This window comes from Pongo pygmaeus, chromosome 20, assembly GCF_028885625.2.
Source record: "Pongo pygmaeus isolate AG05252 chromosome 20, NHGRI_mPonPyg2-v2.0_pri, whole genome shotgun sequence".
NCBI classification, from domain to species: domain Eukaryota; kingdom Metazoa; phylum Chordata; class Mammalia; order Primates; family Hominidae; genus Pongo; species Pongo pygmaeus.
This window is the reverse complement of record NC_072393.2, coordinates 36,510,001-36,537,907: the sequence shown is the minus strand read 5'-3', so window position 1 is coordinate 36,537,907 and position 27,907 is coordinate 36,510,001. Positions and strand designations below refer to the sequence as shown.

Sequence of the window (27,907 nt, the reverse complement as noted above, 5' to 3'; positions counted from 1 at the left end):
AGCCTCCCAAGTAGCTGGGATTACAGGTGTGTGCCACCATGCCCGGCTAATTTTGTATTTTCGGTAGAGACAGGTTTTAGTATGTTGGTGAGGCTCATCTCGAACTCCTGACCTCAGGTGATCCCCCGCCCACCTCAGCCTCCCAAAGTGCTGGGATTACAGGCGTGAGCCACCGCATCAGGCCTGTTTCCTCATTACTTTTATATTCCAGCTGGCCGCAATACTTTTTAGAGATGACAAACACAAATTGCTCAACTGGGCCCCAGACACAGGAACCGGTGAGCTACTGTCTGTCCTAGAAACTCTGTTAATGTAGCTTAGGGACCCTGGATACCAGAAGGAAACTGAGATCCTCTTATCTCACACTCATCTTTCACATGAATGTTCCCCAAGACAGCCTGGCCAGGGGCTGGGCCACCTTTATTAAATGCCTTCAGGGCAGGCCACTCATGCCATGACCCAGTGTTAGCATTTTTAAAAGTGCATTTCCCTTGTAGGACTTAACCACATTTAGAAACTATATATATTTGGGCAATGATTTGATTAAAGTCTGTCTCCCCCACTAGACCCTAAAAGCACTGACAAGTTCTGTAATTAAATTTTACAAGAAAGTTCTGTTTGTCCACCTGTATCCCTAGGGTCAGGCCCAGGGCTTACCATGAAGGAAGTGTGCAATATCTCTGAATGAACCAGTGCCAGGCACACTGGGATAGAGGGATGCTTTGATTGGCTAAGGCCAAGGTCAAGGCAGGATTGAGGACGACCGGTAAAAATGTCCAGGTACAGAAGTCATGTCACACCTGGCCACCTGGTCCACCCTCAGTCCAGAACGCCAGTAAGGGGGTTCGGGGAGGCATTAAAAGGTGGCTGGATTTCAGGGCTAGGTGAAGATGCCAACAGTGGCAAATATCTCTGGTGGGTTCCTTGCCCTAGACCTGCACAGTCCACAGTGGCTATCAGCCACCCACGTGGCCACTGAACACTGGGAATGAGGCTGGTTTGAATGGAGCTGTGTTGTAAGCATAAAATCTATACATCAGATTTCAAAGGTTTACATGGGGAAAAAATGTAGACTATCTCATTGATAAATTTTATGTTGATTACATATAATCATATGTTGAAATAATATTTTAGATATAATTGGTTAAGTAAAATGTATTTTTATGTTTGTTTTAATTAATTAATGGTTTTTTTTTTTTGAGACAGGGTCTTACTTTGTCACTCAGGTTGGGGTATGGTGGTGCAATCTTGGCTCACTGCAGCCTTAACCCCCCAGGCTCAAGCGATCCTCTCACCTCAGCCTCCCTAGTAGCTTGGACTACAGCCACACACCACCTGTTTGGCTAATTTTTGTGTTTGTCTGTAGAGATGAGGCTTTGCCATGTTGCTCAGCCTGGTCTCAAACTCCTGGGCTCATGTGATCTGCCCACCTCGGCCTCCCAAAGTGCTGGGATTACAGGCATGACACCATGCCCGGCTCCAGTAAAAGGTATTATTAAAATTAATTTCAATTGCGTCTGCTTTTTGAAATGTGGTTATTATAACATTGAGAATTACGTGGCTCACATTATATTCAAGCGCTGTTCTAGAGGAAGGTCTTTGGAGCAGTTCTTAATTGCAGAAGAGCTTTACATAAACACTCACCACTGAACAACAATAGTTATCAACCAAGTTGTGTCTGTTCTGTGGCTGGCCCTGGGCTAGATACTTCAACCTCTAGTAGCTTTATTTTAGAGACATCATTCTGGATAAATAATCTGAAACACGGAAAAATTCTTTATACACAAAGTTTTTAATTATAGCATTCTTTAATATTAATGAAACAGGATATAACCTAAACATTTAAACGGTAGAAGGCTGAGCGTGGTGGCTCATGCCTGTAAACCCAGCACTGTGGGAGGCCGAAGCGGGCAGATCACCTGAGGTCAGGAGTTCAAGACCAGCCTGGCCAACATGGTGAAATCCCGTCTCTACTAAAAAATGCAAAAATTAGTCCAGCATGGTGGTGCATACCTGTAGTCACAGCTATTGAAGGAGGCTGAGGTGGGAGGACAGCTTGAACTCAGGAGGTGGAGGCTGCAGTGAGCTGAGATCGCGCCACTGCATTCCAGCCTTGGTGACAAAGCAAGACTCCATCTCAAAAATAAATAAATAAATAAATACAGTAGAAGAATTATAATATGAACTATGCTAGCATTCATACAACAGAATATTACGCAGCCATCAAAAACTATGTTTGCCAATGATTTATCATAACATGGCAAAATACTACAACAATGCTCAATCAAAATCTCAAAATTCAAAATCGCATCCGACTCTTACCACATCCACAGAGGCAAGGCTCCGAGGAAAGCCACTGGAAGGAGTTCCACCAAGCCGTTCACAGTTGTCTTTGGAGAACAGGATGATAAATGACTTCTCTTTTCTTCTTTTTATTTTTTCAATTAGATTTTGTTTAATAATCATTTGATAACAGAGAATTATACATATTTTATCTCAAGGAAAAAGGCCCAGCCCCAGGAGTTTGCCTTCACGTTGTCAATGGCAACAGGAGGCGAGGCATGTCAAGGTGGGCGCGCTCCTCCCAGGCACATGCGGCAAACCCCAAAGCTTCTGCAGGAGCGTCGCCCATGGCCTGCATCTGCTCATGGAGTCCTTTGCCAAGGGAACACCCCCTCTCTCTGCCTGACTCCTCCACAGACTCTAAGATCTTTGAGGGCAGTGCTATGGTCTCCTCTCTTCCCATTTCCAGCCCAGAGCCGGCACAGGCTGGGTGCTTTGCAAGACGCACTGCGCCTGTGCTAGTTTTCTGCCACTTGCCTTAGAGTTCTCCATGGGCTGTGTCCTGGGAGGCAGACCTGGGTGGCAGTTTCACTCACCCCTGCAGGGGTTTATCCAATGCGGAGCCCTGGCAGGAGAGTGGAGGAAGAGAAGAGAGGGTAGTCCAAGTATGCCATTCCCTGGTCACCTCCCTGTGGGTCTTCTTGGGCCCTGACTTTCTCCTGAAGGTGAAAGCTCCTCTAAAAGTGGCTCTTACCACACTCTCCTCCTGGCTTCCAGTAACCCATCCCCTTCAGGCGTGAGGAAGTAACGGTTCTGCTCATTTTCTCTTGTGCTCTCCTTCACCGTTCCCTCCACCTTTCCAAATAGCCTCTTTGGAGAATCCTCCATGAATAATCCTAATCTGAGTGTGTCCTCTCTTTCCCACCAAGCCCCTGATGCACACAGAACTTATCTGAAAATGCAGTGCCTGTCCCCCCTGCAGTGTGTGGAGAAGAGAGGCACAGCGCCCGTTCTAGGAAGGGTGGCATCTCTGAGCCTCGTGACGTCTCCTAGTGCGCCCAGCACCAGGTGTGGGAGAGCCAAGTTCCAGGGCAGGCATACCTGAGTCCAAATACAAGATCTAACCCTTCTAACAGCTGTGATACCCTTCATTCATTCCTTCGTCTCTCAAGCCTCATCTTCTTCATCTGCAAAATGGAGCAAAACAACTACATTTTGTGAGTATTGTGAGGATTAAATGAGGTATGATACCTAAATTTCTTAGCGTGTTTGTGAGTATTGTGAGGATTAAATGAGGTATGATACCTAAATTTCTTAGCGTGTGGCCTGGCTTGGAGTAAACCCCCCAGCAAACATCAGCTGGCACAATTATTGCTTTGACCCTCTGTGGCTGCCTCATGAATGTAAATGTCCCAAGCCGACCTCCACTCCTGAAGACATGCCGCAGCAGGATCTAAATCCTCCCTCTCCCTATCCTGGGCTGCAGAGATTACAGGGAAGGCCCTCCCCAGGACCACAGACTGCCCTACATCTATTCTGTGTAAGCTCTGCTGTGAGACACACGGTTATTTACAGAGCAAGACAAGGAAATGACAAAGAGTAGGAGATGAGGTGCATTTTGGGAAAATCCCTTGTTTATTTAAATATTGCACTTGTGAAAGACACCAGAAAGAGAAATATGGGCATTTGTGGCAATGATCATAAAGGGAAAAAACGGAAATACATGATCAAAAACACAGGAAAGGATTACATCTGAAATAAAATTTGGTACCCTTAAAATATCTGTAATTCAACCTCAGAATGAGTGTATCTTTTAAAAGCTCTTTGAAAACACTTCCCCACTCTCTTTGTCTCTTTTCTTTATAAGGCATCTTCTCTTTAACTCCCTTTGGGAAACTTCTTATAAATGAGGATTTGCATCTCCAGGGATTACTCTGGTTAGGAAAGTGTTTTATTAAAAAATATATGTTTGCCACAGAATGCTGAGCGATATAATTAGCTGGTCCCTTCTGTTTTGTTTTAAAAGGCTGTATGGCCAAGTTCTAATTAAACATATTCTCAGGACGTTTGAAATGTGAAGGTGCCTCAGAAATGGGCACTGAAATGAAAGAAGCAAAGGCTCCGGGAGTATATACAGGAAGGAAGATCTCTGGCCACAGTGCACCCGGCAGTACGGATTCATTTCTGTCTCTGTGTGCACAGCTACTGTGGCTAGAGAAGCCGGTCCCATCCCACCTTGGTGGGACACTGCCTGGTGTTCTGGAAGGCTATGTGCTAAATGAGCTGATCTTGTTCCACCCAGGGCAGTCCAGGAAGGCTGAAGGAGTAAGTCCTGGGCTGGGATTCTGGGGACCTGGGGATGTAATAGGTTATCATCTCTAGAGTGACAATTGCTAAGGTCCCTGCCAGTGCTGACATTCTGATTGGACATATGGCTGTTTCCACTGGCTTTGTTCTTGTCACAAAGCACAAGAATGCTCCAAGTGATCACGCTGCATTTTACTTTGTGACCTCAGGGATAAAATAAAAGGCTGGAGAATCTCACTGCTGTTTCTACTGAATAATGACTGGCTCAACCACGAGAGGCAGTGCTGTGCTCTCATTTGCAAAAAGAGAAGGACACTTCCCTGTCTCCCTTTTGGAGAAGCAAGTAATCTGGAAATGGAAGTATTCTGTCCCCATTCAGAAGGATGGGCTAGGAGCCCACAGGAGTTTAGAGTTTAGAAATGCCCCCTCTGAATCTTCCTGCCTGGGCACGCTGTGAGACACCCTTACTCTTTACAAAGCACTTTCATATTCAGTAATGCCTCTTACAGAGCAAGCAGAGCTCTCATTTCATTGCTCGTGGGGATACAAAATGCTACACTCACTTTGGAAAACAGTTTAACACTTTCTTGTAGCATTATACATGCTCTTACCATTGACCTAGCAATCATTCTCCTAGGTATTGAAACTTAAGAGAAATGAAAACTTATGTTCACCCAAAACCTAGAGGTGCATGTACACAGTGGCTTTATTTGTAATCACCCCAAACTGGAAACAACCCCGTTGTCCTCTAACTGATGAATGGAAACAGACCTGGGCACATCCATGCAAAGGAATACTTTTCAGCACTGCTAAGACACAAACTTACTGATACATCCGACAACACAGATAAATCTCAAATGCATTACACTAGATGAAAGAAGCCAGACTTGAAAGGTGACATACTCTATAATTCCACATACGCTACACCCTGGAAAAGGGAAAGCTTTAAGGTGAAGAACAGATCAGAGGTTCAGTGGTTTCTAATGCGGGAGAGCTGGGGTTATGGACAGGTGGATAGTTTGACTACAAAAAGGCAGCACAAGGCAGTTTTGGGGGAGTAACAAAACTATTCTAGGCCAGGCATGGTGGCTCATGCCTATAATCACAGCACTTTGGGAGGCCAAAGAGGGTGGATCACCTGATGTCAGGAGTTCGAGACCAGCTGGTCAACATGGTGAAACCCTGCCGCTACTAAAAAAAAAAAAAAAAAAAAAAAAAAAAAAAAGCCAGGTGTGGTGGTGGGCACCTGTAGTCCCAGCCACTCGGGAGGCTGAGGCAGGAGAATCACTTGAACCTGGGAGGTGGAGGTTGCAGTGAGCCAAGATTGTGCTATTGCATTCCAGCTCCAGTGACAAGAGCCAAACTCTGTCTTAAAAAAAAAAAAAAAAAGAAAACGATTCTAAATCTTTTAAAAAATTTTTTTGAGATGGGGTTTTCCTCTGTCACCCAGGCTGGAGTACAGTGGTGCAATCACAGCACACTGCAGCCTCAACCTCCCAGGTTCAAGTGATCCTCCTGCCTCAGCCTTCCAAGTAGCTGGGGCTACAGGCACATGCCACCATGCCCAGCTAATTTTTAACAAGTTTTTTTGTAAAGATGGGGTCTCACTATGTTGCGCAAGCTGATCTTGAACTCCTGGGCTCAAGCGATCCTCCTGCCTCAGCCTCCCAACGTTCTAGGATTACAGGTGTAAGCCACCACCACACCTAGCCACTGTTCCAAATCTTGTTGGCAGTGGTAGTTATGTGATTTTGTGCATTTGGCAAAACTCAGAAAACTGCATACCAAAAAAATGCATTTTATTATATGCAAATTAAAAAATGAATTTTAAAAATCCCTATAGGCTTGGCAGTAAGCATGGTGGTTGTTTGAGGTTGCCTGCTCCCCATACAGTACTCATTTTATCCTACTAGGAGTGCTCAGGAAGGCATCAGGGCATTGCATTCACTGGAGATGCCTCCTGCTTCATGGACGTGGCCCCTGGAAACTGAAGGGAATGACTTAGATTACATGGGTCAATGAAAAGTTTTCTATTATTCTCTTCCCTGTTGAATGTGGACAAGGAAGCAATTAGTTCCACTCGCCATTTGTGGTCCTCTTGAAAACATAAGATAAAACACCTTGAGGATGAGATTATGCCGAAAATGAAGCGAAGAGTAAGAAGGCAGAGAAAACTGGCTTCCTGTTAATATAATGGAGCCATAATCTACCTCTTGCCAATTTCCTTAAGCCAGTGTGAGCAGGGGGTCATATTTCTCACAGATAAAAGCATCCTAGGAAATAGAGTGAGAGATCTCACTGAAACATTTGTGATCTGATCCACTGTCCCAAACCAATCTGAAACAAACCTGGGCAACAGAGAACTTGGGTGAAATAACGTGAAACATATATGCAACAGATAATGGCAGGACTTGAACAGGCATCTCACAAATAAGGCATTCCCGATCACCACGCAGATATAAAAAGGTGCTCAAACTCATTAGTAATCATGGAAATGCAAATTAAACACAGTGAGACAGCAACCACAGCCGCTAGATTAGGAAACATTACAAATACGAAAAAACATTGCTAACAATATCATAGGCTGGCAAGGATGTAGAACAATGGGAACTTTAAAAACTGCTTGTGGGAGTGAAAATTGACACAATCATCTTGGAAAACAGTTAGAGCTGCAGATATGCAAACTCTGACCAAGCAATCCCACCCCTAACTATATATAAATAGGAGATATTACCCATGTGAGTTATGGCATAGGAACAAGCATGTTCACAGCGGCATTCTTCATGATATCCAAACAATTGGGTGGACAAAATCCTAATGTTTTCATGAAACTAATGTTTTCATAGTCTAGAACTTTGATCGTGAACCAGCAACACAAATCCACATGGTTAAGTCTGAAAAACAATGCTGAGTAAGAGAAACAAGACACAAAATAATTCATATAACATGATTTCATTTATGAACATGACCAGGTATACACACCTAAATATTAAAACTACAAAGTAAGGCAAGGAAGTGATCATTACAAAAATTAAAAATAGAGGTGGCCTCCAGGAGAGGGGACTGGAATTGGGAGTCGTCGGGGGAGGTTTCAGGTGACTGAGTGTTGTGTATGCAGGCATTATTTAAACTGTACCCATATGATTCACACATTCTTTTACCTTTTGATGTATCTCACACACAGAAATGTAGGAAGACAAAAATCAGATCGCAGGGAAATTCAGAAAACCAGTCTGAAGCCAGGAATGTGCAATGAATGACCCTAAATCATGCATTCTAGAGGATCTGGCCCCAAAGAAAGACTGTCTGGATGGCTCCACAGAGTGGTCACAAGCTTTGCTTCGCTTCATTATCATTTAGTCTAGCCAAAGGCCTTTTAAAGGCTTTTGCTTTTAAGTAAAACTTCTCTCCTTTTAAAAGTGCCAATTTTTGGCATCCTGTAATCCCAGAACTTAGAGAAGCTGAGGCAGGTGGATCACTTGAGGTTAGGAGTTCCAGACCATCCTGGCCAACCTGGTGAAACCCCGTCTCTACTAAAAATACAAAAATTAGCTGGGTGTGGTGGTGCGTGCCTGCAATCCCAGCTATTCGGGAAGCTGAGGCAGAAGAATCGCTTGAACGCAGAAGGCGGAGGTGAGTTCAGTGAGCCGACATCGTGCCACTGCACTTCAGCCTGGGCAGCAGAGCGAGTCTCTGTCTAAAAAAAAAAAAAAGTACCAATTTTCTCTTTTAAGTTTAATAAGAGTGTTAATCTTATAGAGTTCTCTTTACACAATTTAGATCAGATTTGTTCTCTCCATGAGTCTATAGAGACTTAAGGTGAGCTACTCTATCCAACTGTTCCTTATTTGCCTGGAGAGCCTTTATCTTAAAAACTCAGTCATCAGAGCAAGAAACATAGGAGACCACAACCCAATGCCTCTTGAATAGGTAAAAGTATTAACACATCTTCCGGAGTCCAGGCATAAACTTCATGCAGTTTCCTTGTAGAAAATACCTTCCTGCTCTTATTTGAGCCTATTAACTCTACTCTTATTTTAAATATAAATCTAACATGCTCAGCCATCTGTTTCCAAGAATACATCAGCTAAGAAAGGTAAAAGTGAAGAAGAAGGACTGCTCTAGCCAGTGACAGTTAAAAAGCTCACACTGTGAAAGAAGAGAGAGGAAAAAAACCTCTTAATTCTCCTAAGCTTCTGGAGGCATTTATTGTAGAGACAGCAATGAAATGTTGAATTAGAAATTGACCAAACCCCTTCTGTAAGAAATCAGGAATAAGTACAGTGCACAATAAATAATTGCCATCAAATATTTAGCAAAACGTATTCAAAAGAGTAAGTTTAATATCTATTTTCCTGCAAAGGATAAGTCATTTTGTGAGAAGGCTAAAAATGTCCATTTAATCCAAGTCCCAATGAGTATATGTGCAGGCATAGATACAAATATGTAAATACATATGCTCAAGTACATGTACATGTACACAGACATATATGGGAAAATATTCATTTATTGTGTGTGTGGCCGGGGTGTTGGATCCCATTAAATAATTCTGGATTTGGTTGGAATTCACCCCGATAGCTGAACAATTCCGGAACAACTGCATCCTCAGCACAAAATGACCTTTTCATCAAGTACAAAACATTAAAGGTTAAAGGACGTTTGAAAGGAAGTTAATACTTTTAAAACATTGGGAGAATGGCCATCTTTTCAGAGATCCGACCAAAAATGTGAAGGAAGCATTGGACGGCCTTTCTGGCAGTTATCTGTGGGCGGGTGTCACATGTTTGCACTGCCTGCTCCTGCTGAAACCATGAATAAACCTACCTCCTTAGGAAATGAGATGAGATGGGCCTGTGCTCCGCACAGCACAGGAGCTCATGAGAGGACTCCTTAGCAGGCTGGTTCCTAATTGCAATTTTGAAGTCACATTTCTTCCTCTCAAGAGTGGCGATGGCAAAGAGAGCAAATCAATGAGACTGTCAGATTTTCCCGCCTTCTATTTTCCATCTGACCTGGATGGTGCAGATTCCAGCAGCTACTAACAGGGAAAATAGAAATATCAGTCACCAGACCCCTTCCTCTAATGAGCTCACAGAAAGGCCTGGAAGAACCTGACTTATCAGCCCTGCAAATGCCCAATCTTCCCAGAAAGTCAGGTGGACTGCACGCTGCCTTCAGCCATTCTCTCCTGTCTTTCTTTTTCACCACATTCCAAGCACCTGCTTGTAATCTCAGGTGCATCCAGGCTCAGCCCAAATATAAGCCTTTATTTTCAGGGTGGTCTGGCCCTGTGGCCACCCTGCACACCAACTTAATGGGGTACCATTTATTGGACAACTACCATTCTTCACCAAGCTCTCTGCCAAGGCACGGACACACATAATCCCAGATGAGCCTCACAAGTGCCGTGGGAAGTAGACTCTACTGTGACTTGCCCACGGGCACATGGCTAATGACACAATGCCTCTTTCAAACTCTGGTCTTACTCTGAAAGCTTCCAGAATGTAGTCCCAAAAACCCATGGGTTCAAGGGGCATCTCTATTTCTCTACTTTTTTTTTTTTTTGAGACAGGGTCTCACTCTGTTGCCCAGACTGGAGTGCAGTGGTGCGATCTCGGTTCACTACAGCCTCAACCTTTCAGGCTCAAGCGATCCTCCTGCCTCAGCCTCCCAAGTAGCTGAGATTACAGGTGCATGCCACCATGCCCAGCTAATTTTTGTATTTTTTGTGGTTTTGTCATGTCGCCCAGGCTGGTCTCAAACTCCTGGACTCAAGTGATCTGCCTGCCTCAGCCTCCCAAAGTGCTGGGATTACAGGCATGAGCCACCACAGGGCCCAGCCAAGGCATCTCCAATTTTGATGGAAGGTTTCCACACTGAATTCCTACTTGGTGTTTAAGATGGAGAAAGCTGTCCTGTTTTAGAGATGGAGACAAGGTTCAAAGAGAGTGAGTGACCTGCTCAGGCTCACTGGGTTACTTATGGGCCGGAGGCTCATCACCACAGTTGGAGCTTGCATTCCCCTGCAAGGTACCGCTTGCTGCACATATATCCATCTGCGGGGCATACCCACTGTGGGTGTGATCCTTACGGTTACTCACTGATACCTATCGCCTCAGAGAAACTGACTAGCTTCACTCTCTTGGTCTTTCACCTGTCATTTACTTCCTCATTCATTGTGCACAGTTCAGCTGAGATACGACTGGATGCAGGGCTGGATGACAGCCAGCCTTCTACTTCTTTCCTGCTTTCACTGCCTACTTTCTTGTCCCTATATGGGCTCTAGATACAGCATCCTCAAGGTGGAGAAACAGAGAGAGAGAGAGAGAAAGAGAGAGGCTTGCATTTCTGCACATTCTAGACAGGAGTGACTCTTTAATGAATTTCACTGTTGGAGGAAGACTCTGGTCCATTTTCAAGTCTCAGTTGAGGCCTGAGGATGGGGAGGAGGAAGGAGGGCTCCCGGGCTTCCAAGACAGGTTTCCCTGCCCTGTCGTATAAGTTGACTCAGCCATCTAGGAAGGGTCCTACTCCTTCCTTAGGTCTCCTCCTGATGGGAACCCCACCCCAGGTCCTAAAACCAGCCAGGATGGAAGATTCTCTTAGTAAGTAGAGAGGCCCCTTTTGTACCTCTGTCACCAGCTGTTTACCCCATGCATTCCCATCAAGCCTGGGGCCAGACCCTCTTCTCTTCAGCCAACACACTCCTCAAAACTCCAAACGATACAAAAGCCTTCTTAGGAATTAACATCCTTCGGGCAACATACTTTGAAACTATTGATAATATATATAAGGTGATTGAGAGTAAAAATTCACTGTCTCCCACATGTGTGTTCAGCACCTACTCTTTCTGCTGTGCGTATTTACACACAGTTAGTGAGCCAGCCTGGCCAGGCTCTGAGTGGTCCTATCCCCAGGCTCTCCTTGGTGAATGGACAGGGGAGACTGGCTGCAGATGAATGACTTGCTTTGACTATGTCTGGGGAAGAGGTACTGAGAGGGCTGCTGACTGGAGTGCAGACCACCTCCTGCAGACCCTTTTGGCTGGTAACAGAGATGGGGATCGAGCATTCCCAGAGACAGCTAGGAACCAACTCCAAGCCCTGATGAGATGGAGAAAGAACAAGGTGTTCAGCAGCCCACAGCAGAGTAAAGAAAGGCAACTGCACTTCTAAAAATTCTGCTTTAAAGGCAAGTCCGTGTGGTGCTCCAGTAGCTCTAACAGGCACAGCCTAGGGATCTGGCATGGGATGGAATATGGGGTGGGGGAAGGGAAGAGATGATCAGCAGACAAGAGACATCCACTGTTCTTTGGCTCCCATGCAAAAGTCCCCTTTAAGTCAGGACCTCCAGGAAGAGCTGGGCCTGGTTCTGGTGGGATCAGAAGTGGTCTCATCACCGAGCCAATCTCCCCCATGTGAATCTGCCCTATCTTCCTGGCTGAGCACCTACCTAACCATGGCCAGCACCTTATGCCTTATGTATATCCCTTTTTGCCCCCTCACTGGAGCTGCCTTGAGGCCTGGGTGCTTCTTCCAGAAAGCATTTTCCCAGGTGAGAAGTTCTGCCATCTGAAGCCAGCCTCCAGGCACTACCTGCCCCTGCCTGGGCTCCCACAGCTTAGCCAAGGTTTGGGGCTCCAGGCAGGGTGCCCTCCAAAGTGCCCTGGCCTGTGAGGGTGCAGAGTCGTTGGCTCAGGGCAAGATGGAAAGTTTGACATATCTGCTCCATCATTTCATTATCAGAGGGCCTTTGGGAAAGCTGGCCATGTGGTCTGCGGTGGGCAAGAATCTTGTCTTAAAGCTAAGTCACCAAGAGCAAATACACGATTTTAACTTAAGTACTGGGTTTGTTAGGGGAACCTAGAGAAGGTGGTTGGGTGAAGGAGGCTGGAGTCTTTCTGAAACCCCTCCTTGGGGTCACCATCCACTTCTGCAATCCATCAACACTTTTAAGGGCAAGAGGCATGTGGAGACCCTGCTGTATGCCTAGTCCACAAGGCCAGCCGGAAAGCCTCCTGGGGCCGCGAAGCACCACCCGGACCCCACCATCACCCCTCCCAAACCCCCTTCCATCCCAAACCCCCAACCCCCCATCTCGTCTTTTGGGCCAGAGCGGCCGCCCGCGCTGTCCCGCCTCCAGAGGGCGCTGACGGACAGGTGGTAGCGCCCGCTCCCGCCGCCACGCCAAGGGGCAGCCCCAGGGACTCCACCCCTACTACCGCCACCCGGCCTAATTTGAATATTTCATTGGCTGCCGCCAGTCTGGTCAATTTATCATGCAAATGTGGGTGCCCTCCGCGCCAGAGAGGAGCCATCGCCCGCGCAGGAGAGCGGCGCCCGATTGGTGGCTGAGACAGCGGCATTTGTAATATTTTTCTTTGGGCATTAGAGTCATTTACCAATGCCATCCCCGCAACTCCAGGCACTGAATCACAAGCCACTTAAAGGGTTTTATTGGCAGCTTCGAAACTTCTTAACATGTTCTTTTATTTCAAACCAAGTGTCAACCTATTTCTGACCTCCCTCCCTTCCCCCCACCTAAAAAAGCTGGAAAAAAACTCCAAACTACTTTGTTCCCTCACTATTTGCACGCAGTAACAGCCTCCGTCTTGCCACAGGGAGAAGGACTGGACCTGTTTGGGGCTAGCACTTGGTAGACCTTAAATAAATAACCTTTGAGAAGTCTTATAAAGGTGGAGGAGGGACTGTTGGAAGAGAGGGACACAAAAAGAAAACAGAAAAAGAAACGCAGAAAGAGATGGGGAAAAGAGAAGAGGCAGCAGAAAAGGGAGAAGGCAGAATTTAGGATTGCTCTGCAAAGGAGGAAAATCTTGGTGTTTTCAAAGCCCTGGAGATCAGAGACTACCTGCATGCCATATTATCTAACCCTTCGGGCTACCACGTCCCCAGTCACCCTGGCCCTCCTATTGCCCAACTACAGGTGATATCCATCAAATTTCAAGAAACAAAAACGTGAAAGAATGAGGCCCCCAGAGTGTTGTCCCTCTCTTTTGTACCTGCCCTGCTGAAACTTAGGCTCTGTCTTCCCCGTTTGTAAATTGTAAATTCAGGCACAAACACAAAACCCTAACATTGAAGACACAGGAGAAAAGCAATGTAGGAAAGAAGAACTGGGAAACGAGATTCTTCCTGGTCTTGCAAATTCCTTGACCAGTTAATGAGGTCACCAGCCTCAGAAAGCTGGGCTGTCTGGTCAGCTAAGACCTGGTGGTTTGATTTCTGGGACCTCCTCCTCCTTCAGGATTCCAGCATTCAAAGAGCCAGGGTTCAGAGCTGCATCGGGTTGCCCACGTAATGATTCAGATACCTGCAGTGCGAGGCAGCTGGCGCAACCACACGGGAAGAGTTGGGCACCCCTGAGCTACAACTAGCAAATAGCTGCTCGCTCCCGGCCAGGGGTGAGCCCCTAGGTGGCTGCAGCTATCTCTAGTGTAGGGTTCCCCCCCTCCTTATTTTTAGCTCTGCTTAAATGGTTTCCAAAAATCCATTTCACCCAAAGTGGGGTGGGGGTGGGGGTAAACCACGCCACGCTGCAGCGAGGAATTCGTGAAATTCCCAGCGCAACCCAAGTCGACGCGTGGGATTTGATAAAAGGGCATTTCGCCTGGAGTTAAGCGCTCCAAACTGAGTTTAATGTGCATCTGTCCTCCTTAGACTGAAATACAAAGACGGTTTATTTTCTTTATTTAATCTTTGCTCTCCTAAAAAAAAAGTTTTGGAAAGTTCCGTAGATGATTGAACGAAAGAGAATGAAGGAAGAAAGAGGTATCTGAAGATACGAGACTCAGAGCACTGGAAATCTTGGGGAGAGGGGAGGGAGTAGAAAATCGCCATCTCCTGTCTTGGGAAACCCGAGAAAGTGGCCGCTCTGACTCACACAACCAGAAGGTGGGTTTCTAGGCAGACCTGGTTTCCCTCTCCCCACACGCCTGTGATAACTGTACTCCTTCCTTCCTTCCCTCCCTCTTTTAGGTGTATTGTTAAGTGGGTCTTTTTTTTAAAGGTGTTTATAACTGCCTGGAAATCCTAAATCGGAAAAAATGAGGCATTGGAGAGGGAAGCCTGCAGGCTGTGGCTTCCTAGACCAGGTCGGCTTCCACCCCAAGTTCTCCCGAATCTAGTTGTGCCCAGGAGTTAAGGGCGGGCCAGACAGGGGCACCAGCTTCCACCCTGCTCTGCCCTGGCCCCGGCCCCGCACACTCAGGCATCAAAGCTGCCCCGGGAAGAAGATCGAAGGCCCCTTTGCCTTTCAGTCAGGCGGTCCTCGTGGAAAACGGCAGCGGCATGCAGTGGACACAGTCTGCAAAGTTGAGCCACATCTCTGTGCCCCAAGCCACAAGAAATTTACAAAGTAGCAAGCTATGCCTGGTTGGAGGAGGTCTGGGAGTGCATACTCTGGTGTGACAATGCGTGTGTGTGTGCCTGTTTTGGGAGTCGGGGAGGCACTTCACCTCCCCCAAACCAATTCTTGACCTTGGGCCAAGAGAAGCCCCCTACTTCTCTCCAAAGATTGTATTCCCACCCCCAGCTCCCATCCAGGCACACCTGACTCAGCTCTCCTGAGGCCCCACAGAACTGGTATTAATATACTCTTCTGATTTTCGAAGGTTTATTTCACGTCAAAACTGTAAAAGTTCTTGGGAGAATTTACAGACAAAACATCTGGTTCGTTAAAACAAAGCTACCGGTAAAAGAGAAACAAACTTCGCCGCTGTGTAAATGCACTTTTAGCAAACAATTTACCACCTGGCGAGGGCCAGGGTCCCTATCCTTCCTGTTTGGGCAGGGGCTGAGATTCTGGGGCCCAATTCCTGGTTGAGGTGCGCAGGTGGCAAGCTTCCCTGAACCCAAGGCACCTCCTCGACACTGCCTAGCCCAGAATGTGGTGTGGGGAGGCGTGAGGAAGGCGAAAAACCCATATGCCAGCATTCCAGGTGAGTGCAGGCAGGAGGGCACCCACCTGGTGCCTCTCTACCCTGGTGCTGCCCAGCCCTGGGCTCCCTAAAAGTCTACACCCTGGGCAAATGCCCTCACACTTTGAAAGGGGGTACAGCCTCCCAGAGGGTACTACTCAGTGTGCGCAGTCCCTCCAGGTGGCCCAAGCCTCCCTCCGAGAACCACTCTCCAAGATCAAGGCTTAGGACCTAGGTGCCTGGGACCGGAGCCCGCTCTAGCTCCTCATCTTGTAATGGTAGCTTTGAGGACACCTTCTTTCCCTTAAGTCTTTTCCCTCAGTGGCCACCCCAGATAAGGACAAGACTTGGCCTTGTTTGGGTCGAGCTGTCACCTACTGCCCTCAATCACCACCTCAAACACAACCTCGGCTGCCTCCCGGCGGTGGCCTGGCTACTCCTTTCTGGCACAGACTTTGTGACTTTGTGTGGTGTGTTGCCAGCCAAGTGCCCGTCCCCACAGCACACACCTGTTCCTAGCCACACCTGCATGTGACTTTTTTCTTTCTCTCTCTCTTTTAAAAACTTACCCGGGCGGGGCTCCCGGTAGCTAAGGTCATGAATGATCCTGAGGTGGGGCACAGGTAGCCCTGGGGACAGGTGTCCCGATTTCCTTGCGTTCAAAAAGTCGGAAGCAGATTTCTAACCCCTGACCTGTAGCAGCTTCATTTGGGAGCTTTTCCACTGATTTTCTACTGATTACATAGCACCGCTATGGAGGAGGAGCGGGATTCCACTGGGCCTGAGGTGCAATCGTGGGGGTCAGCACTGCCTTCATGGCCCTGGGGGATGTTTGGGGATCACAAGGTTACCACCCAGCTGTTGGGTGAGCCACCTGGCTGCCATGCGAATGCCAGTTTCTCCTATGGACATTTGCACCTCGGTGTTTCGGTGAGTCGTCCCACCGCCTTTGCTCATTTTTCCTCCTTCTATTTTTAGGGTTTTTTTTTTTAATGTTCCCGGAAACGCGGCACCTGCCAAAGGTGGGGACATCTCACTGGCCTAGGTGGCTTACTTTTCAGAGTGACTCAGGCGGGTAGAAGTTACCAGGGGCTTGCAGGGCCAGAGCCTGTTGTTTTTCAAAGATAAGCTGCAACTCTGAAGAGTGGGGTGAAAAGATTTCTACACAGTGTACATTCCATAGAATTCTAGCTTCTCCGCGGGAGCAGACTTTTCCGCCCTCTAGTCTAGCGTGAAAACAGTTCGACCACTGGATGTGGGCGGCGAAGCCCGCACCCTAGAGCGCGGTGTCTCCCTGCAAGAGGGAGCTCCAGCCCGCGCCGCCGCGGCGGCTTCTGGCCTCCTCGGGAACCGAACCGAGCATACCTCAGTGCTCTCCTAGAAGCGGCTACTTTTCCCCTTGTTACTCGCAAATGGCGAAATGAATAGCCGCGCGGAATTTTACCCGTTTGTGTAGTGGACTCTGAGGGGGCACCAGGTACCGAGACAGATATCTTTGCGGTAAGAATAAAGTCAGGTAAAATGCCTGGTACAGCCGCCCTGCAGATGTCCCAAGAGTAGGTCCCCGTACACTCTTCCCATTAAGTTCTTAGGGGGAGGAGAGGGAAGGCCCTTTGGTCTGGCTGGATTGATCAGGGAGGAATGCGCATATATTTGCCCTCCGGACATTTGGGGAGGGGTTATGGGGGAGTTGAAGGCAAGAGGCAAAATCAGGTAGAACAAACAACTACAGCCAAGAGCGGCACTCTCGGGGAATGGGCACACGGAACTCCGCGCAAACCTCCGGCTTCTCAAACCTACAGCCCTGCCCTTTCTCCCTTTGTAAACAACATGTGAATTACAGACTTACTGCCATCCAGACACTATTTCTCCCTAAATCTGGCCCTTAGTTCTCACTGGGATCAACGTTTTCCTCCGCTCTCCAGCTCCTCTCCATCAGGCCATGTCTCCCAGCAGCCAGGCGGGGCCAAAAAGTTTTAGCTCGAGACCTCCTGGCTAAAACCTGCCCAGCGACCTCGATGACACATCCTAGGCCCAGGTGAAGGGAGTTTAAGCCCTTGCATCCAGGTAGCTTCCGGATCTGCAGTGTGCTTGGTGCGCATTTGGGAAGTCTTCCTTCCTTCTCTCCTAGCCACACCCAGCCCACCGAAGGGCAGAGAAAACCTGGTGGAAAATAATGACTCGGGCGACACTGCCCCTCTTCCTTCAATTCCATCCCTAGAATGGCCTGCAAAACTATTCATGTTTCCGGGTCCAGATATTAAGTGGGAGTGGATACATGTGGCTGAAAGAACACAGATTAGGGATTCATGCTGTGCCAAGACAGGCCGGGGGCCTTTTTGCGTGTCCCGACATGGCAGTATGGTTGCGGCGTGCACTCCGCATAGCCCGTGTTGTGCGTGGCGGGCTGTCGCTGCAATGTGCAGCCCATTGACACTGATGGATGCGCCAATGGTTGGACGGACAGATGTTAGGGCGGATCGCACAGCCCTCGGCGCCTGAGCGGGGGAGGGCCAGGCAGCTACCAACGGCGGCGGCCGGCTACGCGGAGACCGGAGTTCAGGCCGCGGCCCGCGGTGGGAGGGGGCCGAGGGAACAGAGGTTTGCAAGAACAGCGAGGGGATGGAAAGGAGGAGAAAAGCGCGACCAGGGAGAACTCCACGCTTCCGTGTGCGGCGCCCCGCGCTGTGCACACGCCGCACCGGGCGCGCCTAAGTGGGAGCTTCGAAGGTGAGCGGGGAGCCGGCGGGAGCTGACCCCGTGCGGCGCAACCCGCCTCCAGGCGACAGGAGCTCAGCGCGGCCACCAGAATGGTGAGGCCGCCGGCGGTGTCGGCCAACTCACCGTTTCCTCGCTTGCAAGAAGCGTTTCACGCTCCACGGCCGCGTCTCCCGGGCCTGGAGAAGTAGCGGTTCTGGCCTCTGCGGCGGCGGGCACCCAACGCGCACGGCGCCTCAGTCCCCGAGTCCGCCAGCCCCAGAGCCCCGCCGCAGCCCGCTTCGGACTCCCTGCCCCGCCTGGGGTCCGCACCCCACAACTCCGAGCGCTCCTGCGCGCGGAAAGGCGCTGGAGGCGGCTTTATAGCCGGGGAGGCCAGCGGCGGCGCATCTGCATCCTGGGAGACGTCTGGACCCAGCCCAAGCCCGCAGGCTGGGCGAGCGGAGACTTTTGATCTTACCGTGTGGGTGAGATCACTGTCTCCCGGTCTAAAAGAAAAGAAAGCACGCTGTGAACTTTTGAAACAAACTTGCAAAAACAGTCGTAGAGAAAAAATAAAAAGGACACAGGGCAGAAAAAGAGAGAGAAAGAGACTAAAAAAAGAAAAAGATAAGTGGGGGGAAGGAAGGAAGGAGAGGAGGAAGAAGTCTGGGGTTTGCTGCTCCAGGAGCGCTCAGGCAGCCGGTGCCGGAGCGCGGGGCGCCCGCCCTCGCCGGGACTGTCGGCCTCGGGGCCCGCGAGAGCGCCAGAGCCCCAGCCGGAGCGCCAGGGCGCAGGGCCGCCTTGGGGACAGTGGGCCCGGAGGCCGCCCCCGCGCTCCAGCCGCCGCCGCCCGGCAGCGCCCGGAGCCGGCCCCGTCGCGGCCGCCCCATTCCCGGCCTGAGAGCTGGCCCAGGGAGACGCAATCGAGCCCGCAGCGCATCGATGCGCCGCCGCCCGCGCCGCTCGGGCTCCGGCTCCCGCTCCGCCGCCGCCGCCCGGGGGTCGCTCGCATGAGCTCCGGCCCACCCGCGCCCTCACCGCCGCCCGTAAGTGAGCCCGCGTCGCCCCGCCGCCCACGCCGCCCCGCCAGGTCCTCCTCGCCGCGGCCCGCCGGCCGGGCCCGCCCGGAGCCTCAGCGACCCCGATCACCAATCAATAATCAATCCCTCTAGTCCAGCAGCGCCGGCAGGCCGGGAGCGGGACACGGCGCGGAGGCCCCCTAGGCTCTCCGAGGGAGCCCCGGGCGGGGGATGGGCAGGGGAGCCCGGTTTCCTTCTCCCGCCCCCGTCCCGCCCTAGGATCGGCCCGCGCCGTGGATGGGGGGCGCGGCCCGGCTCCCGGTGGCGAGGGGCGGGGTGGAGGGACCCTGATCATCCCAAAGTCAGGAGAGGAAACTTGAAGGAACCCCCTCCCACATCGACCCCCGGGACGGGCCCAGGAAAGTTTGTCCGGGGAAAAAAAATTGGGGGAAGTGGCTACGGCGGGTCCTGGGGGAGGAGCTGGGTGGCGCGGGGTCTGAGGGCTGCCCCCACCTGCCCCGGCCCGCGCCCGCCTCCTCCCTGGAGGGGGCCTGCCCGTGGGCTCTGGCATCCCCGGGGGGCGCCAGCCCCGGCTCGGGGACCGCGCTGGGGGCTCCGGAGTCGGCGGGTGGAGAGGAGTGCGGGCCGGGCGGGGCAGCTGGGGGGTGGCTGGGGACGAACGCTGGGTGGGAATAGGGGTGGGGGGTAACGAGCGCCCCGGGACGGGCTCGGCGGGGCGTGCGCCGCGCCCCCGCGTGTGCGCACGGGGCGGAGGCGGAGGGGCGGCACCCCTTTCGCTGGCGGGGCGGGGGTCCCAGGCGGGCCTGGGGCTGGGGGCGGGGGCGCGGCGCCCCCGCGGGCGGGCGATTGACACGATCATCTCCTTTTCCTTTAAGCTTGCCTGTTGCCGACGCCGCCGCTCCAGCCGCGCCACGGGCAGAAGACTGGACCGCCGAGCCCCGGGCCGCGGCGGCGGCTGCGCGTCCCCCCGGATGCCGTGACCCCCGGTCTGGGGGCGGGGGCCGGGGCAGTACCGGTCCGGGCCGCTCCCGCGCTCCTCCTCCCACCCCTCTGCCCGCCCTCTCCCCCTCTCCCCGCCCCCCAGCCCCGAACCCCGCGCACCTCGTCTGGGGACGGGGCGGGGGGGGGCAGGGCCGCCGCTCCTCCCCGCCCCCTCCTCCTCCAGCCTCTGGAGCGATTTGTCAAACTTCCCATTCCGCCGGCAGCGCGGTCCTCCTCCTCCTCCGCCGCCTCCTCCTCCCCCCCGTGCTCCTCCCTCCCCGAGCCTCCCTCGCCCGCCCTCCTTCTTCCCTCCGCACGTTCGGGGTTCGCGGCGGAGCGCGGCGCGGGGGGGACGCGGAGAGCCTGGGCGCAGCAGCATCCTGCGGGCGGCCGCTCTCCGGGGGGGAGGCTGAGAGCAGGCCCGCCTCGCCCCCCCGCGGGCCCGCCGCCCCTCCCTCCCTGTCCTCAGCCCGGCAGCGGCGGCGGCGGCGGCGGCGGCGGCAGTGGCAGTCGCCGGAGAAGCATCATGCCGAGGAGGAAGCAGCAGGCGCCCCGGCGCGCAGCAGGTACGAGCCGCTTCCCCTTCCTTTTGCTCTCCTCCTCCTCTTCCTCCGCTCGCCCCGCGCCTCCAGCGGGCGCGACCCCGCTCCTCGCCCCGCTCCTCTGCCCGCACTGAGTAACTCCCGGCGCCGCTCTCCTGTTTGGGTGCGTGCGCCCGCCTCGGGTACCGGGCGCCCCCCGGACGCCCCGCCGCGCTCTGCCCTCTTCCCTCTCGCACCCACTTGGGGAGCCGCTCGCGGAGCGCGCTGAGCCGCGCCAGGTCCCTGCCTCCTGGGCTCTCCGGCTGCGGAGGGGATGGGAAGCAACCCCGGTCTGGCTCTTTCTGTGGGGGGCGGGCGGGGTCACCTGAGTTCCCCGGGACACCTTCCGCGTCCTCCGAGCGGCCGACCGGCGGGGGACTGCCCGGTGTCCGCAGAGCCAGGGAGCGCGAACGAGTGAGCGAGCCGGTCCCCCCGGCCACCTTAGTACTAATACGATTGATTCCTCATTTCTTGGGCCCAAACTGGGCACAGCGGTGGAACCCGGAGCGCACAGGGTCTGGGTATTGTCAGATGACTGTCAAGTCCATGTTAGATGCTGGCGTTTCCTTCTCCCCTGTTTGTGCTTCCTTGCCCCCACCCCCTCCTTGTACTGCTGCTCCCACCCTCATCTCCGCATAGCACTTAGTTCTGGGACGTGTCTGAGTACTTTTTTGTTCCTCCTTTTTTTTTTTTTTTTTTTTCTTCTTCAACCGGGAATGTCAACTCCTGTTAAGACTGAGCCGATTTTTTTTTCTTTTCTTTTCTGGAAAACGCATCATTGAAAACAAAACAAAAACCACACACATAACATTATTTTGCAATAATGTCAGTTGGGGGCATGTTGCCTGGAAGAAGGGTTTCTGGCCCGTTGCCATCCTTGATTTGATGACTGATTGATCGCCCGTCATGCTGCTGCCTTTGATCTATTCATTCCCAATAAACATCAATAAATCACTTGCAATAGTGAGGCCAAGCTCTGTGACGTCAGGAGGGCCCTGTCAGTGCAACTTTGGGATTTGGGGCGGATTGCCGAGAGGACCACATATGGACGTGATGTATTTTGATATGAGTAACACTCAGATGTGCAGAGGTTCAGATGCTCCCTGAAGGGGAGGGTTAAGTGGGGCTTCCTTTCTTTTCTTTTCTCTTCCTTTCTTTTACTTCTCTTTTGATGTTAGAGGGAAAGGCAGAGAGTAGGGTCAGGGCATTGGCTGGTGCCCATCTTGGAGGAAGGCGTTGTACCCATGGTGCCCTGAGTGCCCATAATTTCCATCATGCCAGCCGGCAGTGCCAGGGGACCTCACACGTTGGCTGCACTCTGCACTCCAGACCCCTTACACGGGGTCACAGAGAAGGAATGATAATTCTCTCTTCTCCCAGAAATATACTTGCCTGCCAGTGTCTTCAGAAAATCTCAGAAGAAAACAGGGTTGGTTTGGGGCTTAGGATGCAGGTTTTGCTCTCCGTCCTCGGTGTTGCCCAAATTTAGAAAGTTTGAAAATTCCAGGACTGATTGTAGGGAGCTTGCCGCCTCCCTAGTTAACCTCCTGGAGCTTGCTTCTTGCCCGTCCCACCTTCTACTTTAAATTCCAGGCTCAAGCAATGAGCTTATCTACCCAAAATAAACTCTGAAACTTTGGAGGAATCCTTCACAAAGTTGAGTAGTAGGAATGTCTTGGGCTTCTTCCAGTCTTTGAAATTTTTTTTTTTCTTTCCTTTTTGGATACACATTTTAAGGTATGTGTGTGCCTCCATCCAATGAACCATATGTGATTACATCTTTACATTTGGTTCAGAACTCTCTCTCTAGTTCATCTCTTCGGTTGCACCCTGCCAATCTGAGACTCGTATTTGATAGCTTCCTCCAGAAAAATATCAGAGGAGGAGGGAACCTGCTGTTGGCTTTATTTATTTATTTATTTATTTATTTTTAGAGCAACCTGTTCACTAACCTTTTTGCACTTTTTTTTTTTTTTTTAAAGAAAGCCAGCCAGGAAATCTCAGGTCAGTTAAGAAAAATTCATTATATAAAAAACTTGACTGCAGGACTAATAGGAGATGGAGGAATGGTTTTGCTCTATCAAAATGACCCGTCAAAACGACTTTGTTTCATATTTGATTTAATTGTCTCTCTCCTGACAGGCACATTCATCAATAGCTTAATGGTCAATCAGAAGCTGGCAGCATGAGTGCTTTATTTCTTTCCCATACTCGGGTTTTGGATTTACTTTATCAGAATGCCTCTGCCTAATGGACATGTGGAGGAGGGGGTGGAGGCTGACTGAAGAGCTACTTATTTAAGAAGAGTGGAGAAAAAAAAAAAAACTTCACATTTAGGCTGGTGATAAGTATGCACAGAGGTTTTTTTTTGGGGTGGTTTGTTTGTTTGGATGGACAAGAAACTTCCCATTTTTTTTTCTCCTCTTTTTTAGTTCTCCCAGCTGCAAGTTATAAGGTTCATGCCAGCTTTTGTGGCATACTGGGAGTGATGACAAATTGATTGCTTTGTACTGATAGAGAGAGAGAGTGGGGAAAAGAAAGATGTCTGCTGATTGGTAACTGGAAATCCAGTCCCCAGCAACCTTGAGAATACTCGAGAATTTTTTTTCCCCTCCAAACTGAAAGGTCCGCTCAGCCATAAAAAAAGAAAAGTTGTTTTGCCAGCTTCATTAGTGTTCACCTAATTAGCTGTAAACCTGATGGATTCCTGACAGCTTTAATGATTGGAGATGACAAGCTCGACGCAGTGTCATCCAGCAGAATTAGGTTTGCAGCTAGTTTGATGTAATCAAGTTGATATTACACAGTCCTGGCTGCCTTTAGTTGTGCATTAACTCAATTTTCTGCTGCAGGTGACAAATGGGCTTTGGTACCTGGATAATCATGTCATAGGAATTAGGGCCCTTTTAATGGTCTGGGGTAGAATAACAACCACAAAAGGCCAAGAGCTCGGTAGGGTGAGCGGACGTGGCACACAGGTACACACAGTCTTCATATCTAGGCCAATGTATCATTGCTTTCCCGAAGGCCGAAGCAGGCTCCAAGAATCCCTGAAAATACATATTTCTGTACTTGAGGATTTTTTGGTGTTTTGATAGAAACTATGTATGGCTTAGTATCTTTTCTCAAAGAGAAAGAGAGGTTTCTTTACCTGCCAAAGAGAAACCTGGGCGGGAGTTTGCTTCCTTGAGACCTGTAATTTACAGGGGCTGTGCATTTGTGCTGGACAGATGTTGCTGCTTTTAGAAGCTCAGAGGAGTGGGGTTAGGGAAGGACAGTGTCCTTCAGGCAAAATGACCATTATCCCTTGCTTAAAGCATGACTTTCTCCTGTTCAAAGTGGTTTTTAAAAAACATTTCTGAAAATGCCAGAAAAATTTTAGTGTAATACTTAATAGCAGATATTTTATTTACTTATATTAATTTTCTGGAGGCAAATGTGAAATCATAAAAGACATTTCTTATGCTTCCAAAAAAAAAAAAAACAAAAACAAACAAACAAAAAAAAGAAACCTTTGAACCACAATTTGCCAGCGAGCTATATTCTTTGAAAGGGGGTAATGTTCCATGGAGTTCTTAGGTGGTAAAAACAAGGCGAGGGTAAATCTTCAAGCATCTTGACTTTTGTGAAAGTGACTTGGACCCCCTAGGGTCTGCTGGTGCCACAGAACACTGTGGATCCCCCTGGAACAGGCAGAGGGGGTTCCATGTTGCCAGTAGACATGGGCATGCCTAAGAGGTGGCCCACCTGGTGGTGTCCAGATGACACCTTCCTAAGTCTGGTCCACACATCGGGCAGCTCCGGGGAGGAGCTTTTCCCTTCTCTCTTGGAAGCACATGGAGCATTCAGAAGGGCATTTCGGCCTTAGCTTTGGGAATTTATTTCCTCTCATACCTGCCACATATTTCTCCTTGGACAGGTATTCTACTCTGTAGCAAGGTGGCAGAGCGACTGGTTTTGACCGTTCTATGATTTTTTTCTTCCCCCATTTCCTACGAAATCAGAGCGACAATGCAAATTCTAAAAAGGAAAACCAAGAAGACGAAGGAGAAAAACAAAGGAGGTGGGAGGCAAGGCTATTCCCTTGGATGTCCACGTGGGGAAGAGAACCTTCCAGAATCAGCTGCAGTGCCCCCATTATCTTGACAGCTGTCAGTTAGGGCTTCATTGCTCTCCAGGGCCACACTTGATTGTGAGCTGTTGATGTTGTCGTTTTGTTCTCAGTTTTGCCTTGAGCGCGCTCATAAACAGAAGCCAGATAGTCAATAACTGATGCCTCAGCAGCGATTCCCTAAATTGCCTCACACGTCTGCCTTTTCCCCTCTTTTTGCTAAAGATTGTTTTGTCAAGTGATTAGAATGAAAGGTGACTGCTCAGGGCCGTGGGAAATGCCGTGAAACCCAGGTGAGTTGAGAGAATTAAAATCATTCCTTTACCCCCGCCCTCTACTCCTGGGATTTCTGGAAAGAGAAAGGCTACCTTGAAGGCAGAGTGCCTGGACCTCTTGTGGTGCTTTCTCTTTTACACGTGTCCTGCCAGAGTCAGGCTGGGGCCAGGGCTGCGGCAAGCAGGCAAGCAGGCAGGCAGGCGGGGAGGCAGAGAGGAAAGGATTCGGAAGTGCCCGGTCCTGGTGCACACAGCCATGTTTAATCCAAGAGTGGCAGCAGTTCATAGTTATCCCAAGTGCAGTTTGTAAGGCTTTCCTCCTGCCCCATTTTCATCCCTGCCTGTCACTGGGCAGAGGGTAAAAATAGCTTTGGTCGTGTCGTAAAAAAATTAATAAAAATGAAATAAAGTAGGGTGTGTGTGTCTACCCTTCTGTGTTAGTGTCCAGCCCAGGTAGGTAGATGGATCTTTCAAATCAGCTGCTTTATCACACCCCTGTAGCATCACCCTCAAAGCCCATGGAGGGGAAAAGGACAGAAGGGAACAGTGGTATCCCGTATCCCAAACCCTTGTAGGTGTTCACTCTGTGTGTGTGTGTGTGTGTGTGTGTGTGTGTGTGTGTCTGTGTTTTAGTTATGCTCTAAATTGTGGTTTCTCTGTCTGAAGTTACAAATGAAAGGTGAATACAGTATATTGTATTTAGTAACAATGATATGGACTGGTACATCCAGACAGATAATGTGCAGTTGTAATTAGACTCAATAGACAGGCAGTCATTTTTAAATTCTTTGACACATGCATAAAATAGTCATATAATAAGATAAGATGACAATTTTATGTTAGGTTGATAAAGTGTCCCGATACATACATTTAAATGTCTGTAAGCCTTTTTAAAAAAATCCAGACAGATTAATTCCAGTTTCCAGTATTTGCAGTTAGTCATTAAATTTTTAAATCCCACTAAACAATGGCCATCAATATTTTTCCCCTGTTTCTGGATTTTCTTTAAAAAAAAAAAAAACAAACCTGAATTGTAAGGACTGGAGACAGACTTGGTAGCTTTTCTTAATTTTTCACCATTTGTAGAAATTTACACTTAGAAATGGACTTAAAAATTCAGGTCACTGTTTGTGACCAGAATAACGCTATGCATTTTTGGAAGTAAAAAAAAAAAAAAAAGACAGTCATAGAACATAATCTTCTTATAACCACTTGCCTGAACAACTGTCATACTCTAGGTTTAGGAATCTTTATTAGAAAGATTACATAGTGTCCTTGACCAAATATTGAATATTTTATAAGCCCCATTTAAAAAAGAAGACATTTCTAGCACATGCACTTAGTTTGATCAGCATTTAGATTCTTGGGTTTAATTACTTTCAATTCTGTAAATTATTTTAGCATTTCAACAAGAATAGTCCAAGAGATACAGTTGGTGGGACGGGGGCGAGTAGTTCACTGAAGGTCACGTTACCTGGACATTTTAACCATCTCCTTACCTTATTTTCTCAGATATGCAAAGGTGTGGCTCTTGAAGAATAATTTAAATTTGTTTGTGCTTAATGATAAATTATTAATTCATACTGTCAGGACACATGTTATTAATTATGACTGTGTTTTCTTCATCCAGAACAGCTGTTGGGGAAACAGGGTAAGTTCAGATTGTTGTCAGGAGGGAGGGCACAAGGAACTTACCAACTCCTTGTCATTGCATTCCTGGTCACCTGACTAAGAGAATAAAGGATTGTAAAGGGTAGAGTGTAGGGGAGAAAGACACTGTTAGTTGTGTTAGTTCTAGATCAAGATGGGCACTGGCAGATGCTAACTTACGTACATTTTTAAAAACGCAAGCCTAACTCACAATGCACTGTGAATCCAGGTGAGATCTGAAGGCAAACCATCCCTATTTTAATGCTAGCCAGGTTTTGGATTGGCTGCCCTCTCCTTTCCACCAGTTTCTCTTGTTTTTCTTCTTTTTCCTCTGTGGTAGGCCAGGAGGTCATGTTTACAAGATTATAGCAGTGGAAAACACAATATTCAGAATATATATTTGTTTCCCAAAGTGGAACCCATCCTTAATGGAGAGCAAAGAGCTGTTGGTAATATACGTGAAATGACTCCAATTCATTTACTTTTGATTTTCCATTCCCATCATTAAATCTAGTCCTATGTATTCAGTTTCCTCTGAGTTCTTTGAGAAATGCATGTTGCATAAAATAGGCAATTTTTAATGAACAATTTAATGTAAATGGGTTTTGAATTTAAATTAATATTAATGAAGCCTTGAGTGAATTTATTTTGCATACGTAAAGACTTGTAAGTCTTTCACCCATGTGCTTTCTCCTTTATGTAGTAACATTGGTTAGGTGGATTAACCAGCACCTTTTAAAGATTTACACTTAAAAAATTAAATTGATTTTATATGTCTACCATCACCAACGTACTATTAAGCAAAAAGCGTGAGTTCAATTTTAAGAGAATACAGCTTTTTCCCTGTTAAACCCCTCAGTTTCCATTGCGCTGAAAGCTGCCGTTGGTGTGGCATTGCTCCTAGAGAAAATACACCCCAACAATAGTTACTACAATCAAGATGTTTTCTTTCTTTGGCTTACCTCTAATGCATTATGTATCCTGGAATGATGCGAAGTTCTGTAATTAATTCTGTTAGATGTAATTGCTATAATCACTTTGAT

The 27,907-nt window shown here is 49.1% G+C and overlaps 1 protein-coding gene and 1 long non-coding RNA gene across 3 annotated transcripts in view; one reads left to right on the top strand and one right to left on the bottom strand.

Annotated features, from left to right (window-relative positions):
• Nucleotides 1-8: 8 nt before the first annotated feature.
• Nucleotides 9-19,243, bottom strand: LOC129020893 (uncharacterized). Its single transcript, XR_008495925.2, has 4 exons — nt 9,415-19,243; nt 7,325-7,484; nt 2,323-3,470; nt 9-2,136 (listed from the first exon to the last, which is right to left on the bottom strand). It is a non-coding gene; the product is annotated as an uncharacterized LOC129020893 (long non-coding RNA).
• Nucleotides 19,130-27,907, top strand: part of TSHZ3 (teashirt zinc finger homeobox 3) — a 75,797-nt gene continuing 67,019 nt past the window's right edge. The window contains exons 1-2 of one of the 2 annotated variants that reach the window (XM_063658622.1): nt 19,130-19,272; nt 20,142-20,813. In XM_063658622.1, coding sequence (XP_063514692.1) covers nt 20,774-20,813 — 40 coding nt within the window. In that variant the 5' untranslated portion in view covers nt 19,130-19,272; nt 20,142-20,773. Of the gene's footprint in view, nt 19,273-19,566; nt 19,884-20,141; nt 20,814-27,907 lie in introns of those variants that run through there. The other variant, XM_054465523.2, reaches the window with a different exon arrangement.